Source organism: Ptychodera flava, chromosome 16 (genome assembly GCF_041260155.1).
Source record: "Ptychodera flava strain L36383 chromosome 16, AS_Pfla_20210202, whole genome shotgun sequence".
Lineage (NCBI taxonomy): Eukaryota > Metazoa > Hemichordata > Enteropneusta > Ptychoderidae > Ptychodera > Ptychodera flava.
In genome coordinates, this window is record NC_091943.1 from 4,391,076 (window position 1) to 4,407,503 (window position 16,428).

The 16,428-nt window shown below is 33.9% G+C and overlaps 1 protein-coding gene across 9 annotated transcripts in view; it reads left to right on the top strand.

Annotated features, from left to right (window-relative positions):
- LOC139152574 (protein O-mannosyl-transferase 1-like) overlaps positions 1–16,428 on the top strand; it is a 65,658-nt gene that overhangs the window by 36,966 nt on the left and 12,264 nt on the right. For all 9 annotated transcript variants that reach the window (XM_070725799.1, XM_070725803.1, XM_070725805.1 and 6 more), the window contains 3 exons: positions 4,899–4,987; positions 9,753–9,869; positions 10,740–10,866. In XM_070725799.1, the coding sequence (XP_070581900.1) occupies positions 4,899–4,987; positions 9,753–9,869; positions 10,740–10,866 (333 nt within the window). The remainder of the gene's footprint in view (positions 1–4,898; positions 4,988–9,752; positions 9,870–10,739; positions 10,867–16,428) is intronic.

The window sequence follows — 16,428 nt, forward strand, 5'->3', positions numbered from 1 at the left end:
GAAAGAGAACAAGTAGAAAAGACGAGCAAAGTAGGATGTTGGTCTTTTATTGTCGTTGTGTAAAGCTTGTCTTTCTACGTGAGATCAGGTGTAACCCCGGTTCAATACGATGTCTGAAAATTTCATTAGACAACATCTGCATCTATTGACAGATTAGATTGTTCTCAGAAATTACAGCAAAATTACTTTTTTCACAATTCAACTCAGCCCCAATGGTTTTTACATGGAGAAAAAAGATGTAAAGATTCAACTAAGTCTGTAGCTTGAGAAAAAATGATTTGGAAATTTTACTTCTGTAGAGATACTGTGTGTTGGAACTACAGTGCAGATGTACAGTTCTGTTAAAAATTTGTAAAGGTACGGTAAATGACAGTGGAGACAGAGTTGCGGCCCCCAACTTTCTTATATTCAACATCAAGTTCTGATAAGATGAGAATCCATGGCTGGGAAATTTCACACAGCCTGAAACTTGAATTACTTCTTTACTGATGCTTAAAACCTTACTGGCACAGCAAAATTTCACCATGGCAACAACAGTTGTCATGGCGACCAGGACCTTAAAACAAAGCATGACTCTGTTACCAGGGAAACAACCATACAGACAATAAAATAGTGGGATAGGAGCCATTGGCTTAATCATACATAACCGCATTCAAAAAACCCTGTAGCAACACCTGTCAGCAGTAGATTTTTGAGTTTCCTAGTTTCACATTATTAATAGCCAACCTGTTAGCAGTAGTTTTAGCAGTTTTCTAGTTTCACATTCTGAATACTGCAGTCTGCAATTAGCATTTTGAATGATGTGAGTCTAAGCATTTTTCTATGTAAGTGATCCCCTTACATGAAACTGCCCACCTATCTGTCTGTCTATACCCTATCATGTCCATTTCTGTCTTTTTCTATGTCTATTATTCTAATTCAATTCTATCTATCTGACAGTCTATTTTTCTATCTACCTGTATCTGTCTGTCCATTTATCTATCTCTCTGTCTATCTTTTAATCTATAAATGCATCTATCGATCTGTTGGTATACCTACTTTATCAATCTATTGATGTCTGTCTATATGTCTGCCCTCCCTATCCACATATTTATCAACACCTACCCTAGGGTCTATGGTCTACAGTATCTGTCAGTCTATTTTTGTTTTTGTGCCTATTTATTACATATGCTATTGCTCATCTTTTACTACATACCTATATCTTTGTCAAAAGCTGATAGAGACAAAATTTTAATTGCTAAAGAAGAATAAAAAGAATAAAAATAATTCATGCATTTTTATTTCATAAATATCAGGTACTGAGTCTAACTGAAGACATTTTGAATCATGTTAAAGATTGGTATCAAAGGAGAAAATGATTGTTATAATGCATTTGGTCAAGGATGTCATTCAACTTTCTAACACCTCATTTATATTGTGATCCATCTTTTCATTCATGTTAATACACAGCCAATTAAACAGGTTTTTTCTTCACCTTGGATTTTTCTCACTAATCCCTATGATTTATCATAGTCACTCCTTAAACTGGTTCAAGCTAGGATCACAGTATGGATTCATTCGGTGTACATGTATGTCTGCATACATTTTGGACATTTTGTCCACTAAGCTGTGCATTCTTCCAAGGTTTTTACAAGTCCATCGTATCATTATCTGTATTTCCACAGTGTACTCTAATACAGGATGTATTGTTAGGATTCCACAAAGATAAAACCTTAATCAACTTATTACAGACAGATATCTCCGTGGTTACCGAGAATTACCCTCATTAGCAGAATCGGTCATCACCTTTATTTGTGAGATTTTCACACAATGATCAAGGTCATGACAGAGTTTATGTGATAACAATTTCATCCTCAGCAATTAGCCACTTACAGTGAACCAACTAAAACATGCTAAATCAGTCAACTTAAGAAATCATTGAAACAGATGCAAAACAATTTTAAAATAATACTAGGCATTTGATCTCATAAACAACCAAAAGGTATGATTCTCTGAATCAATATTTGTAGGGTTGCCTTAGCAATCACGCCACAACTGTGCATTTTATATTATGCTGTATTGCTGTCTGGGACTTTGGGATGCAATTTACCATTGCTATAACAACCTGTAACACTCTACTTTTGGCAGAATAAGAAGAAAATGACTAGTCTTTTAGAATAAAAATAATAAAAATGTTATCTGAAGGTTACAACCATTGTCCCTTTGACCAAACAGCTGATCATAGCATTGAAGAAAGTACATTAGTAAATGTACGGTGGAGGACATCTGCTGTAGGCAGTAAATTGAATGTGAGAAAGTAACCAACAGATAATTGTATTACTCTAATAGATTAGACAGTAGAGTGTGTGTGAATAAGGGAATAAACAGTGATTTGCACAATGCATGTGTTAGTAAGGCAGTATCACAATTACCTGCACGGTGGTTTGCACAATGTATATGTGAGTAAGGCAATATCACATTATCTGCACATTTATTTGCACAATACTGGTATATGTGTGAGTATTAAGGTAATATCACAATTGTCTGCACAGTGATTTGAACAATGTATGTGTAGACAATATCACAGTTATCTGCATAGTAATTTGCACTATGAGTGAGGTAATATCACAGTCATCTGCACAGTGATTTGCACAATGCATGTGTGAGGAAGGTAATATCACAGTTATGTGCACAGTGATTTGCACAATATATGTGTGAATAAGGCAATATCACATTTGCCGGCACAGTGATTTGAACAATGTATGTGTGAGTGAGGCAATATCACAGTTATCTGCACAGTGATTTGTCTCAAACAAAACTACTGTTGAAGATTGTGTCAAGATTGTGCTTGTTCGATTTTAATGATATCTTGACTTGTGCTTGTTCGATTTTAATGATATCTTGACTAGGTGGGTGTGCTACACGATCAAAATTTCAAAGGTCAATTTATCGCCACGGAAGAATATAGTTCCTGTGGTTTGACAAAACTGTTTGTATCTTGTACATTATCTCTCAGGCAATGTTGCTGTAGTCCAAATAAGACGATTGAGTTTGCTGTCGTAGTTATGTTCTAGTTTTCTTAATAATTGTCAAGCAGTAAATCATCATTTCAGCTTTTTTATATTTTTATGTGCCAGTGTTATATTCCAAAAATATTGTTCAATTTCTGTTTACTTTGTGGCTGAAATTCACGAAAAGTAATTTCAAGTGATCATGTGACTTGATTTGCAACCTTTTCAAAATGGTCATGTGACTTAATTCATCCAATCAGATGCTACATGACAAATATGATTGGATTGCATGTTTAAGTTATTAAAGTTATTAAGTCAGCTTTTGCATGTTTACTTCACAAAGACTTAGGAAAGTCGTAGATATATACTTGATGTCAGCATTCTGTAATTTAACGTAACATCACAAGCTTTGTCCTCTGTTTCATCCTCAGGAAAACCAAAGTAAAAATTGTGTCCATTACAAAATTCAAAAAAAGGAGAAAAACTGCGCTTACGTATACCATGTGGTAGAACTGATGTTTGTGCCAGTCACTCAGAGTTAACTGCAGTCCATTGCACCCCATGTCCTGACCCAATTACCGGAATCTCTTTGAAATTTTAAGTGTTATTTGTTGATATAAATTGATTGGATAAGTCACTTGGGAGATTCTCCTGTACAGTGAAATTAACCACTTCATTTTTCTCCGAAAATTGATATCTGTTGAATTTCTAGAAATTGTTTGAACTGTCGGTGTCTACAAGAATATCTCTAACAATTGAGATAAACTTCTTTTAGCAGTTTATTTGAACGCTGCAATTTCGCAATCATACAGTTAAAAGGTTTATCCTTTGAATTCCGTCAATCAGATCCGGGTGTTAATGTGACCAATTTCCTGCTTTCCAAGAACCAGTAATGTAGCGTATTTTTTTCATCCATTATTGTTCAGCAAAGACTGCTCTTTCATGAGATATCCTTCACAAATTTATATCTTGTCTTGCGAAATACTTCCTCCTGAGAATTATATTGTTTCTCATTATCAAGATTATCATGATATGACTGACAAATCTTGCGGTTGATTTTAATCACCATCCTCTGAGACGTCCACCCCAACTACCCCCCTACATATATCCCACCCCCAGGCCACCCACCCAAACTACACCATTTCACACATCCCACTCCCACCCCACTTTCCATCTTTGCCATCGAAATCATTAAGGACAGACAACAGGACCATACGCAAAGGGTCAATAAAACATACCTGTAAATGGTAAACTGTATTCTGCAATGCTCTTCTCATTTGGTCAAAATACACATCAAATTTATCGTAGTAATGTTTCTACTTTCATTTCCATGACAACTTGTCTTAATTTGCATATGAATACCATCAGCATTGTTGCTACTAATTGCATATTGAAATTGATACACCAATTTTGTTTCACATGATTCCCTCTATGTCAAAGACCTGAAGTAGTATTGTATCACTGATGACACGGGGATAGAATGGAATTGAATTCTATACTTGCAATCTATGCAGAACTTCTCACTGATCCTCTTGAAAGTAATTATTAGAATTAGTAAAGATTCTCTGATCCATCCAAATTCAAACAAAATTAATTGATTTCTGTACACTCAGTCTCCCAGTCTTTGCAGATCAATTGTTGTGTTCCATTTTTTGTCGATTAAGCTTTGAGTTCAATTTAGTTTCGTTTATCCTGTAAAAGGATCTTCAAAAGAATGTGATGATGATTTTTTGACAGGTCAAAGAAATCATTAAAAATTGCAGTGTAAGAGTTTTCTGAAACATGTGGGTTGAATGTTACTGATAAACATTTTATTCAGTAGATTGCATCAACTTCATTGAAGTTTAGAATCGTGCAATGGCCGTGATATAATACATGTTCACAAAGTTCAATAATTTTCACTTCCAGTACCGGACCAAACAGAAGTTGAGTTCCTTATTGACTCTGAACCCAGTACTGCCAAACTGACTTTCTGGGAAAAGTTTTGGGAACTACAGGTGAGTGTATATCTGAGGTACAATTATACTAGCATGCAATTCTTATTTTGCAGCTTACACTAGTGTATTTATAGAGATGACAAAAACTGAAATAAGTTTTTACCGATATCCTACACAAGTGATATTTACTGTTTGTATTAGGTAGTTCGCGCCTCAAAATGTAAAGCTATAATCTTTTAACCAGACTTTCCTCAAGAAAATTTAAACCCTCCGCTTTTGAAATTGAGAATAATAATCAGGAGTACTGGAGAAACAAACTGCAAAATATTTATTGACACTTTAAATTCAAAATGGCTGCCATCCCTGTGTTAAATCTACTGGGGAAAATATAATTTTTTAATTTTCAAAAAAAAAAAGTTGGTGAAAAATTAATTAACTCTGTGAGTTTCAAAATGTATTGTGAAAGTTTAAGAGTCAGAGAGTATCAGTCCATGAGGAGCCCTACCTTTACATTGATTTATAATTCCCTTTGTTGTGTTTTTAAAATATTTTTTGCCAAGTGAAATCAATCAGTCAAAATATCAAATGGGTAAAATTTACTTTAATACATTAGTTTTTTGCTTGCTCATCTTCAGTAGACAATTGTGCTACAGTATGTGTGTGTGATTCAGTAATCTTTCCATCAGATATGAACTCCCTACCCACTGTTTACACTGAATTCTGACTTTCTACATCAATATACACAGCAAGTAGTCAGGTCTAGCATTGCTGGAGCAATGCAGAGAAATATAAGATGAAGAGATTTTACAACAGACTTGAGTGGGATGCAATTGAAGCCTGTGAAATGGATTGCTTGCTTCAGACAAGAATCAGATCTTTTCACCGAAGCTAGAGTTTAATGTTGCATTCAGACGTTTCAAAAGCCGTGCAGCTTTACGGCAGGAAAGTTAATTTGATCATAACATGGTTTTTTTGAGTGATTTTAGGGTATACTGTAAATTACGACATACCGTATCAATATCAAGAACTGTGTTAAGAAGGGTTACAGCTTCAGTTAAGTATTAACAGATTCACAACATAAGAGACAGATTACTGTTGAGTTTATATCATCCATATGAATTTGAAAATGCCATCATCAGAAAGGTAGATATCATTACATGTTTCAAAGTAATTCCTTTATCATCCTTAAGTAGATTCTATTTCCATCTCAAATGGAAAATTCCTTCACTGCATCCTGTTTTGAAGGTTGTTAACTTTTTTACCTTCTGCTATCATTGTCTTTAGACTCAACTGACCCTGACCCCATACAAATACATTTTAAATTCAAACTTGCATTTTTTTTATAATGTTCCTCATGTCCTCAATTCATTTATAAAAGGTTAATAGCTTATCCTCTTTTACAAAGAAAATGAAGAGAAATTTTCAGCGACATGAAAATTCACTTAACTATTGACGAGTTTGTCTTACGAACGTTTAAAGGGAAATGCGCTGTAAGGAACCGTTGAAAGTTAGAGTTTGAATGCAAGTAAAATGTGAAATGAGTTGCCATTTTAATAACTAAGAATACAATGGCATGGAAATATCACCAAATCTGCATCCCTACGCTAATGTGGGTGTCCATTGTCGGCGATTACAGTACTTCAGAGAAACTCCCTGCATGGTGTGCACGCATAGAAACGTCTGTAAAGAGCCCTCGGGGCAAGCGTATAAATTGATGCAACTCTTATCAGTTGTATCAAAGAGAAAGTCGTGATAACAAAAATTGGAAAAGTTTGGCAACAGGTTTAATGTTGCAACTAAACGCTGTTCCTGGTAATATTTAAAGTAAAACAGCGATGCCATTACAAATTTATTTACAGATAAAATTGCAGCTAATACTTGTACTTAGTATTGCCAATTACCAAAAACACTATCATTAGCTGCAATCAGAGTTTTATTACAGATACTTGTTGTTAGCAGATGTTGACTGTCAAAGTAGTAATAATACTTCTACCAAAGATGAATAACAGTTCGATATTTCATCGTGTCAAGGTTGTTATAGATACTGTAATTACATGAAACATTTATGACTTTGTATCAGTCTGAGTGTACAGTTACAGATTTAAGGAGTCTGATATTTCACCTTGGTTTTAAATATCTAATATGTAGAAATGATCTTTCATAAGCAAAACCGTGCCTTACAAAATCTACCTATTCTAGTTGGCTTTTGGTTTTTAAAGGTTTACTATATTATTTTTTTTGAATATCCCTTATCGCTCCAAATGATGGAAAATGCCTTGTTAATTCATAGTATGAATAATACCATATGTGTCCAGTTACGTGCCCAAGAGCCTGAACAATGTTTACACATGAGATAAAAGAGAATTGGTGGGTGCATGCCTGAACACTGCCTCAAGAAACTTTGAATTTTGAACTGTGGGAGACACACATGCTGCTTTCAAAGTACTAATCGATTATAACAAAGGTCACAGAGGAAATTTGACCTAAAAATCTACCTTGATTATTCAATTATTTATGCTTTTTTAGTAAATGAAGGTTGCTTAATTGAATGATGTGGGGACCTTTTTGGTCTGCATTTGTTGGCCACCTATAGATTCTGTCAAATCTGTCACTGTCAATTACTCAGATACCATTCACACTTGGCAAGAGGATAATGTATTTGTACTGTGAGATACACATTGCGAATTTGTTTTACGGTGCAATCAAATATGGCTGTCAGACAGTGATTCAGTGACAAATTTTCAATGCCCAAACCATTGCTCAGACATGCTGTCATAAGATGATGTTCAAACTTTGCACAAGGACAACTTAGTACATGTATAAAATACATGTTGCAGAGAATTTTTGCCTTTTTTTTCTTAATTTTTGTAAAAAAACTTCTTCACTAAAACTGCTTTGAAATTCAATTTTAGATACCTCAGATGTCTTATTCAGATTTGTCCAAACTATGATGAAGTTTGCTCATATCATGTTGGGGGAGGGGGAGGGGCAATGAAATAATTTTTGTTAAAACCTATTTTTATGAAATTTATTTTGCTGATCACATCTAAGCTGATTTTAAAGACTTTCTAATCCAATTGCATTCTCTATCACACTTAGTGTCAATACCAACTGTATAAACAGACCAATAACTTTACATCAGGTGTAATAAAATGTTGAGTGCAAAGTTTGAAAGGGTTAAAAACAGTGCTCTTCAACGCTAATGGTGCATGGTCCTCCCCAGCTGAAGAGTTTATTCACATCTGGTTTAAAACAGGCTTTTCACAATGTGGGGGCAGTAAACTGCCCTAGGGTAATATATTTCAAAAAACTAGAGAACCCAACCGACTTTATTCAGTCTTCAGTAATCAGTGTCAACTTTATTATATTATTTTAATAATCAAGTGTAATTTTTCAGATATCCATGCCTTTTCCGGAAATCCTCGTTACAATTAATGGAATTATAAGATGTAACCATGACATAGTTTTTCTTAGCCAGTTCATGGTACAGTGTCCGCTATACTCACTGTGTTAAGACCATTAACTGATATTATCCACAAATGACTCTTTCATAGCTTTATGGTCATGTTAATGCTCTGTCTAGATATGTTTTAATCCTGATATATGTCACCCTTGAAACAAGTGTGCAGCCTTGTTACAGTTCAAACATTATTTTCTGTCACAATGAAGTGTAGGTTTTATTGAAATCCATAAATTCTCATGAGCTAAAATTCCAATATGTATCTCATACACTGTGCTTCATTTATTTATAGGGTTTACAGTGTAGTTTCACAGAAATATCACGATGTTCTCGTAAATTTTGCTGTTAACAATGGACAGTGTATAAAATTTGGTTTACATTTGAAACCTGTTGTCAGTTTCCGATTCAGTTAGGTTCATTTGCAAGTTTCAAACTATTTTGTCATCATATTTACCGGTAGCGGTACATTATATTGTGTCACATCATTGGAAACGGTTCAAAAAGAATATATTTGACTCTCTCCTATAGTATTGGCTGAGACGACAATTGTACGTAATGTTACATATTATTTTCATGATTTTCATTAATTGCCTATTTTATCATTTATTGAAAAGTTATCGTTACCTAAAATAAAAAAAAGTGACACAATCTGTTACAGATATTTTATAATATGTGACAACTGATTTTTGTGATTCTGTGTTTTGCATCTTTGCCAATCAAATGAAAGAAAGTCCACAAAAGTCGATAAGCAGATCTTTGAATCTTTTCCTATCCAATGAAAGAAAGACCACAAAAGTACACAGCATATCATTGAATTTTCCCATCAAATGAAAGAAAGACCACCAAAGTCAACCAGCAGATCATTAAATCCTTGCCTATGAAATGAATCATTGCCCACCAATGCCTGTTACTTCACTAGTTCATATGCATGGTCAATATTGTATTAGTATTTATAGGATCTGTACACACCTGGAAAGTCCTTTACTTAAGGTTCTTGAATTTTAAAGCCTGGTAGAAAGTTCTGGAAAATTGATTGTCCATGCACAATTTTCAAAAATGACAATATGATAGGTTGTGATATCATGAAAATAGTATGTAACATTATGTATAAAAATGATGTATTGCACTAATAATATCTGGAAAATGGTATTTTAGATCTCAAAATGTCCTTGAAAATTGCTGAAAAAGTCCTTGATAATCCTTGAATTTAAAGATACTTTGAGTTATGAACCCGGTATCAAACATATTCTATAAGTCATTAAATTTAAGTAGTTTCCATATGATTGTGTGATTATTTGGAGCTGTCTAACATGTTAGCCTACTTTATTGTGGTGACAGTTAAACATGGTGTGTGTTTTGCTACAGTGGAAGATGCTGACTGCGATGTCAGAGGTCACACAGGAACATCGATACAGTTCTGAACCAATAGAATGGCCCTTGATGGCACGAGGTATTGCATACTGGATGGATTATGATACCAATGTGAGTTTATTGCCAGTCAGTGATTGTCAAAGTACTCTAGCAACAGCATTCTCAAGATTTCAGTGCCTCAGGATTTTAAAGTAATTTTTAGTAGATATTTAGCAAAAAAGCGCATCCAGCGACGGTATACCACAAAATTTTGACCAGTTCACGACATGTATGCATGAGCAATAGCAACTGCATATATGAAGTGAACTGGTCAAAATCGGGTGGTGTACCATTGCTGGGTGTGATTTATTGCCATTATATCATAACAGTATATTGAAACTCTTGAAATTCTAGCATGGAATGTCATAAAGGATTTTAGCTCTTGCCAAGAGCTCATGTGTGTGCCAGCTTTCCTTGAATACTAAAACATACTTAGTCCATACATGAATTGCAAAGAGCATCTACATTGCCCGTATGTGCTATGTGACTGTTAGAATGGGACGTGTCTATTTGAATGTACAGCATCTTCATTACCGTTAACGGTATACGATCCATCAAATCACAATAAACGCCAAAACATGACCATTAATTTATTTTCGCGATGGTTTAATTTAATTTGTCTGAAACCAGGGTCGTATATATGCATGGTCACCTATTCATTCAGTGTATTGCAACATGTCAAACAATATAAGTAGTATCTTGTGTTATACCATCACTGGGTGTGCTTTATTGCTTAATTATATCAGGTCCTCTGGTATGCATGAGTGTTTCTTCTGTTAACTGACTAAAAAAAAAATTGGTTATAAAGAAACAACATTCTGCTTGATTTGAGTATTTTCCTCCTTTTGAAGTTTATAACAATCTGTGTATAGATTGTAATATGTACTGCATAATTCAATGAGTAACTTATATTTCAAAATTTTCCTAAAATACTTTTAATAGGCCCAGATTCATTTCCTTGGTAACCCAGTGATTTGGTGGACAGCTACTGCAGCGATCTTGATTTATGTAACATTTACGGTTGTCGTGGCGATAAGATGGCGGCGGAAATGTTTTGATATGGAAGCAGGTAAATACACATTTTCACTTTTTAACTGTCTTCCAATGTCAGTAGCTGTAAATCAAGAAGTACAGAAAATCTATATGTTGACTTTTACTGATAGTATATATATATATTCTAATGACCTATTGATTTGATATTACCTCGAGAGATAATCTTTGTATATAATTGCATCAGCTAAAACATTTCAGGCAAGACTTCCAGCTCCAGATTTTAATGTCTCCCGAGTGCCCCATATTTCTCTGAAGATTTTTCAAACTACGTGAGTTGGGATTTTTTGCAAGAGAGCTTCTTGTTGTTGATGTTTTCGATCAGGGATGCATGGTCACATAGAATTATTTCAAGAGGTGCATCATGTACTGCTGTAGGGCTGCTTCTCTGTAGAGTATTATTGTATTCAGAGTATTTCATCAAATCTAGGCCACCTGCTTGTTAACTTTCAGCAACATTTTATGCCCTATACAATCAACCTCACCAGGCAGATGTGTACTGCAGTGATATTAAATTCTTCTCAGTTACTAAGTATCTTGTTACTTCAATGAGGTCTCACATCTTCCATGACCAGCAGTGCAAAAAACATTATACCGCTATTTTAATTATTACAACCATTTGAATCCATCAAAACTACAATCATAGAAATTCGTAAGTCTTGCCAGGTAAGATATTTGTTTGTCATCGAGTATTTGTCAAAATTAAGACACAGTATGTCATACCAGGGTGTTGATGGCACAAATGCAACGATGTGTTTGGTCAAGACATGAAAATAACTATGCTATATTCATGATATAGCGTGGTTGGAGCGTACCAGAGCTCACTCAGCCTGTTTAATGCCAGAATTTCAATATACAGTTATGATATAATAGCAATAAACCAATGCAGCAATAGGTATACCGATCAATTTTGACCAGTTCACGACATAGATGCACTTGCCAGCTCTCATGCATATACATCACGATGTGGTCAAAATCTCACGGTATACCATCATTGTGTGTGGTTTATTGCATAAGTTTATCTTTGTAACAATCTTTAGTTGATTTATAATCTCAAGTTATGAAAATATTTGTAAAATATAGTTGTCATGAGATGTTTTACAACTTAATCTCAAGCTCAGTACAGAGTTGTCATCAACAATACTGTTAGTCTTTTCCCCTGTGCACACTATTTTTTCTCTCCATTTAATTGATTTCAAATAATTCATGACACTTTTCATTTTCTCAGTCTACCAGTTAATTTTATAATGCTAAATGATTTATACCATCGGAAGAGATCAGACGTTGGCTTTAGGGATACGAGCTTTAATTGTATACAATTGGCTAAGCAATGTTACATGATGAATGGAAAGTGAAATCTATACCGAGGGGGTGGTGTGATGAGTTGGAGTCCAACCATAGATACCTCACTGTATTCAACATCATGCACTGGGATAAACATCTCTATAATTACTCTCTTCTTATAAATTTTTCATAATGCAATTGAAGTGTGAAATAGTTACCGGCAAATGTGGATGGAGTAATATTGCATACTCGGTGATTACAAGTGACATATATTGAGATCACTAGGAGATTACAGACATGTGGCTCTGACGACTTAGAAGTACATGTTATGGTACCGTCTACAAATCCAGCTTTGCAACACATCAACGTTATTTTGATGGTTTTTGTGAAACATGTACCCGTTTGAGTTTGTCTGATGTTGTCAAATCTTATATTACTGTATAGATTTCCATGATACACTCAAAACTAGTAAACATACAGAATAATTATTTTATTTATACCTTCATTACCCATCTTAGAGAAAAATATCAAACTGAAAGCATTAGAAGTAACATTTATATAAATAATAGAAAGTGAGGTTAAAGTTTATTAGTTTTTTTATTTACTTGTTTATTCTGTCTTTCTCTTAATGTGATCCTTCTTGGAAAAATCTCTCCCTTAATCTCCAGCCCTCATAATCATTAACATATTTTCGCCATGCTCTGAACACTTATCTGTTCAGACACTAACTTACTCTTTTCTCCACTACTGTACAGCAATTGGAGCTTGTTTGAGATTAGGCATTCTATAAATTTCCTTTTTTATCGTAATTGTCATATTGTCATTGTTTATTTATTTATCTTTTATTTACTTTTTTATTTTTTTATATTTGCATGTAAAGCAACACCAACCGCAACAAAAGATGAACATTACCTTTGTATTTTACATCAAACAAGGACTACAGGGATCAAAAATCAGTGTTTGAAATTTTTGTTGTCAACAGTAGATAAGTTCCTTTCTCGTTATTGACGTGACTGGAAACCTTCTGCCTTGACACTTATGACAGCATTAATCCAAAGTACTCGGTTTGGCCCATTAGCAGACGATTATCAGAATCCACAAATGACAGATGTAGGTGTCATGCATCTGCTAAGCTGTCATGATACAAAATATCTGATCATTTCAGCCTCAGCTTTCAGTGCGGATTGAAAATGATACAAAATATCGGATCATCTTAGCCTCAGCTGTTAGCCAGGATTGAAAGTGTAAACAATAAATTTGCACAGGTGGTGAAATTAATCTGGATTTACTGAAACATAGTGGATTTCTGAAGAAAATTACAAGACTGCACATGAATTTATATGAGGTGAATTTACACATGTAAATAGGGATTTCTGTGTCAAATTTATATATAGGTATGTGGGGTATCTAATAGCAGAATAATTGTAAAAAATACAGGAAAGATTTCATAATTGTTCATTTCAGCCCCATAATTTATGCAAGAGTATTGTCTGTAAGTTTATGATGATAATGTGAAAATTCTGAGGAACATGTTTTTTTTACAAATTTGATATCCATTAATCAAGATACTTTGTGTGTAGGTTCAATACATTGACAATCTTGAAGGCGTGTACGTCACACAAAACGCAAAAATCTGCCAAAGTAAAAACAATTTATTTTGTTAAATTCAAAACCAACTATTACAAATTGCAATAATCACTTGCCAATGTTTCTCATGGAATGATAAACAGTGACCTGACAGACTTTATTGACTAGAGATAATTTTAACTTGAATTTCTTTCTTTTGGGAAACTTTCTTTGTATAAGATACATTTATTCTGATCAGGATCACCAAATTGAATGTTTCTTTCAGATTTTTATTTCAAATTAGTGAAAAGACAATGACTTGATTTGTTGAACGAGATAACTCTACTTTATTTGTATGGTTTAGGTATCATTTAGAATGAAATGTTTTGGTAAAAATTAAATGTTTCCATCAAATGTTACCCTGTTTCTTCCTGGCAATGTTCCAACTATTCCTTTACAAAGTACAGAGTTATGCCAAACGTTGGCTGAAAATAGTACAATTTTTGTCTTCTGGCAATTCACATACAGAATCTGTCAAGATACGAAATTCTTCTCTAATAAGACACTTTGGTCAAATTTACAAGTTTGAAAAATGTTAAAATATCTTGCACTGCAAATTCTTAATGTTCTTATGATAAAAATTGTCGACGTTATCAATGTCTTGAAGTTTGTGTTAATTTCAAATTTTCAAATTTCTATTCAGAAATTTATTAGAGGTATGTATTCTTATAAAGATTGAATTATATCTGTACATTCTCTGATCATTCCATCGACTGATTTACAACACCATCATCTGTCAGAGAAAATTTGCACTCAACCAAACCAACCTTGAAGGCATGCATATGTAGATTAGGGGCAAGGGTCATATAGGTTTCTATAAATATAGAGTTGAGTCAAATTTAATAATATTGCGACTCAACAACCATTATTCTCACCAACTTGAAATCCAGCATTGCATCCACCATTTTCCATTATGTCATCTTTATTAGTTTAATGACTTAATTCGGACGAAATTGTTGAAAATAGAAAACGGCTCCAACCCTCTGTCAATCATTTCTTTCATTTTGAATGTAAGATTTTCTTGCTTTGAATATTAAAAATGAACCACTTATATATAACACAAGAAATGTGTTAACCTGTTGTTATGGATTTTAGATTTTTAATTTCCAAGGATAAATTAGGTACTTTGCAGCAAGAATTCATGGCTTACCTAAACCTTTACATTAACAGTTTCTAAAATGATGCTATTGAGAGTAAAACAGTGAAAATATTATACCTTATGAAATTAAGGTAAAATGTGCCTCGGGGACAGATATTTAGACTCTCAAACTTTTTGAATTCTTTTCTGATCTACCACTTGTGGGAGCTCAGTTTAAAGCTCTTGGAGTAAGAAAAATTGTTACCCTATCAGTTTTTGAAAAATCAGAAATTTTTTTTTTCTTCATAGAGTCAACATACAAGGATGGTGGCCATCTTGAATTTCAAATATTGGAAAGTTTAAGGAAATTTGTTCCTGTAGTACCAAACTTTGCATGGTGACCTGTAATTTTCATTATTGATTTGGTAAGAGAATGATTGAGATTTTCATTAACGAATGTTTGAGCAAAAGTCTTTAACTTTCGAGGCACGTTCTACCTTAAAAGTTAAATCATAGGATATTTCAGTAAATGCCCATCTGTGTCACTATGCAAAGCGTTTCTGCATTGAAGTATGTAGCATTTTACCATTTATGGAGATTTTAAAGTCTGCCTGACTCAGCGGCCTGTGTTCTTGTGAAGGATAGAAGTAGATCAGTTCTTAAAGATATCATACAAAGTCTACTTGAGTTGTTGAATACCTTGATTTTAAGGACTCCGAGTGTCTTGTTTTCAGCTACTGGCGTGTAGGCTTGTAAGTTTGTAATTATATATAAGAAGCTGTGATTTTAGTTTATGTAAAAATTACATTTTGTCGTTCAAGTATCTATCATGAGGGAATCCCTCAAAGGCCAGATTTAAAATTAATGACTTATTTTCAGCTTTGGGTAACTTTCATGAAATGATAAAATCTAAAAAAAATGCCATCTCCATATAATTGGGGTGTAAACATCATCTAGTTGTGAACTGTTTCAGTCCACTTATTGCCCGATATCAAATCTAGGTATTTTCAAATGGTATAATGTATCAGCCAAAGGCATTAACCAAAGTAATCTAAGAGCTGATATAATTGCTTTGTCAGTAACTGCAAATGATTGGCTGATTTCAAAGTCTAGATGCTGATGAGAGAGTTTACTAATGGAATACGCTAGCTTTAATCTTAAAGGATCAGATTTAGAAGAATTGCTTCCTAGCATTCTGTTTTATTTCAATTTCACGTTGTACTTTACAGCATACACTTTAATCAGCTCAGCAACTATGGTTTTGCAACCTTAATCCTTAGTGAACATCGTAGTTCTGATTTCGTTGCCAGTTTTGACTTCATGAATATGTCTACTGTGTATGCTTGTACCGTGCATGTTGAGTGTTCATTGACAATGACTGTTTAAAAGCAGACACAAGTTAACCCTTTGAGTGCCAAAGTCAACTTTTCTCGCCTTTATAAAATGTACCCCAGTCAATTTTTTTCAGATTTTTGCCAAAATTTTATGAAAACCTGCAGCCAATGAACTATGATGTCTGTTTGGTCCAAAATAATAAAAAAAAATACAGAAAAATTCATCAAAATTGTTAAAATGTTGCACTAAAATTTTGTG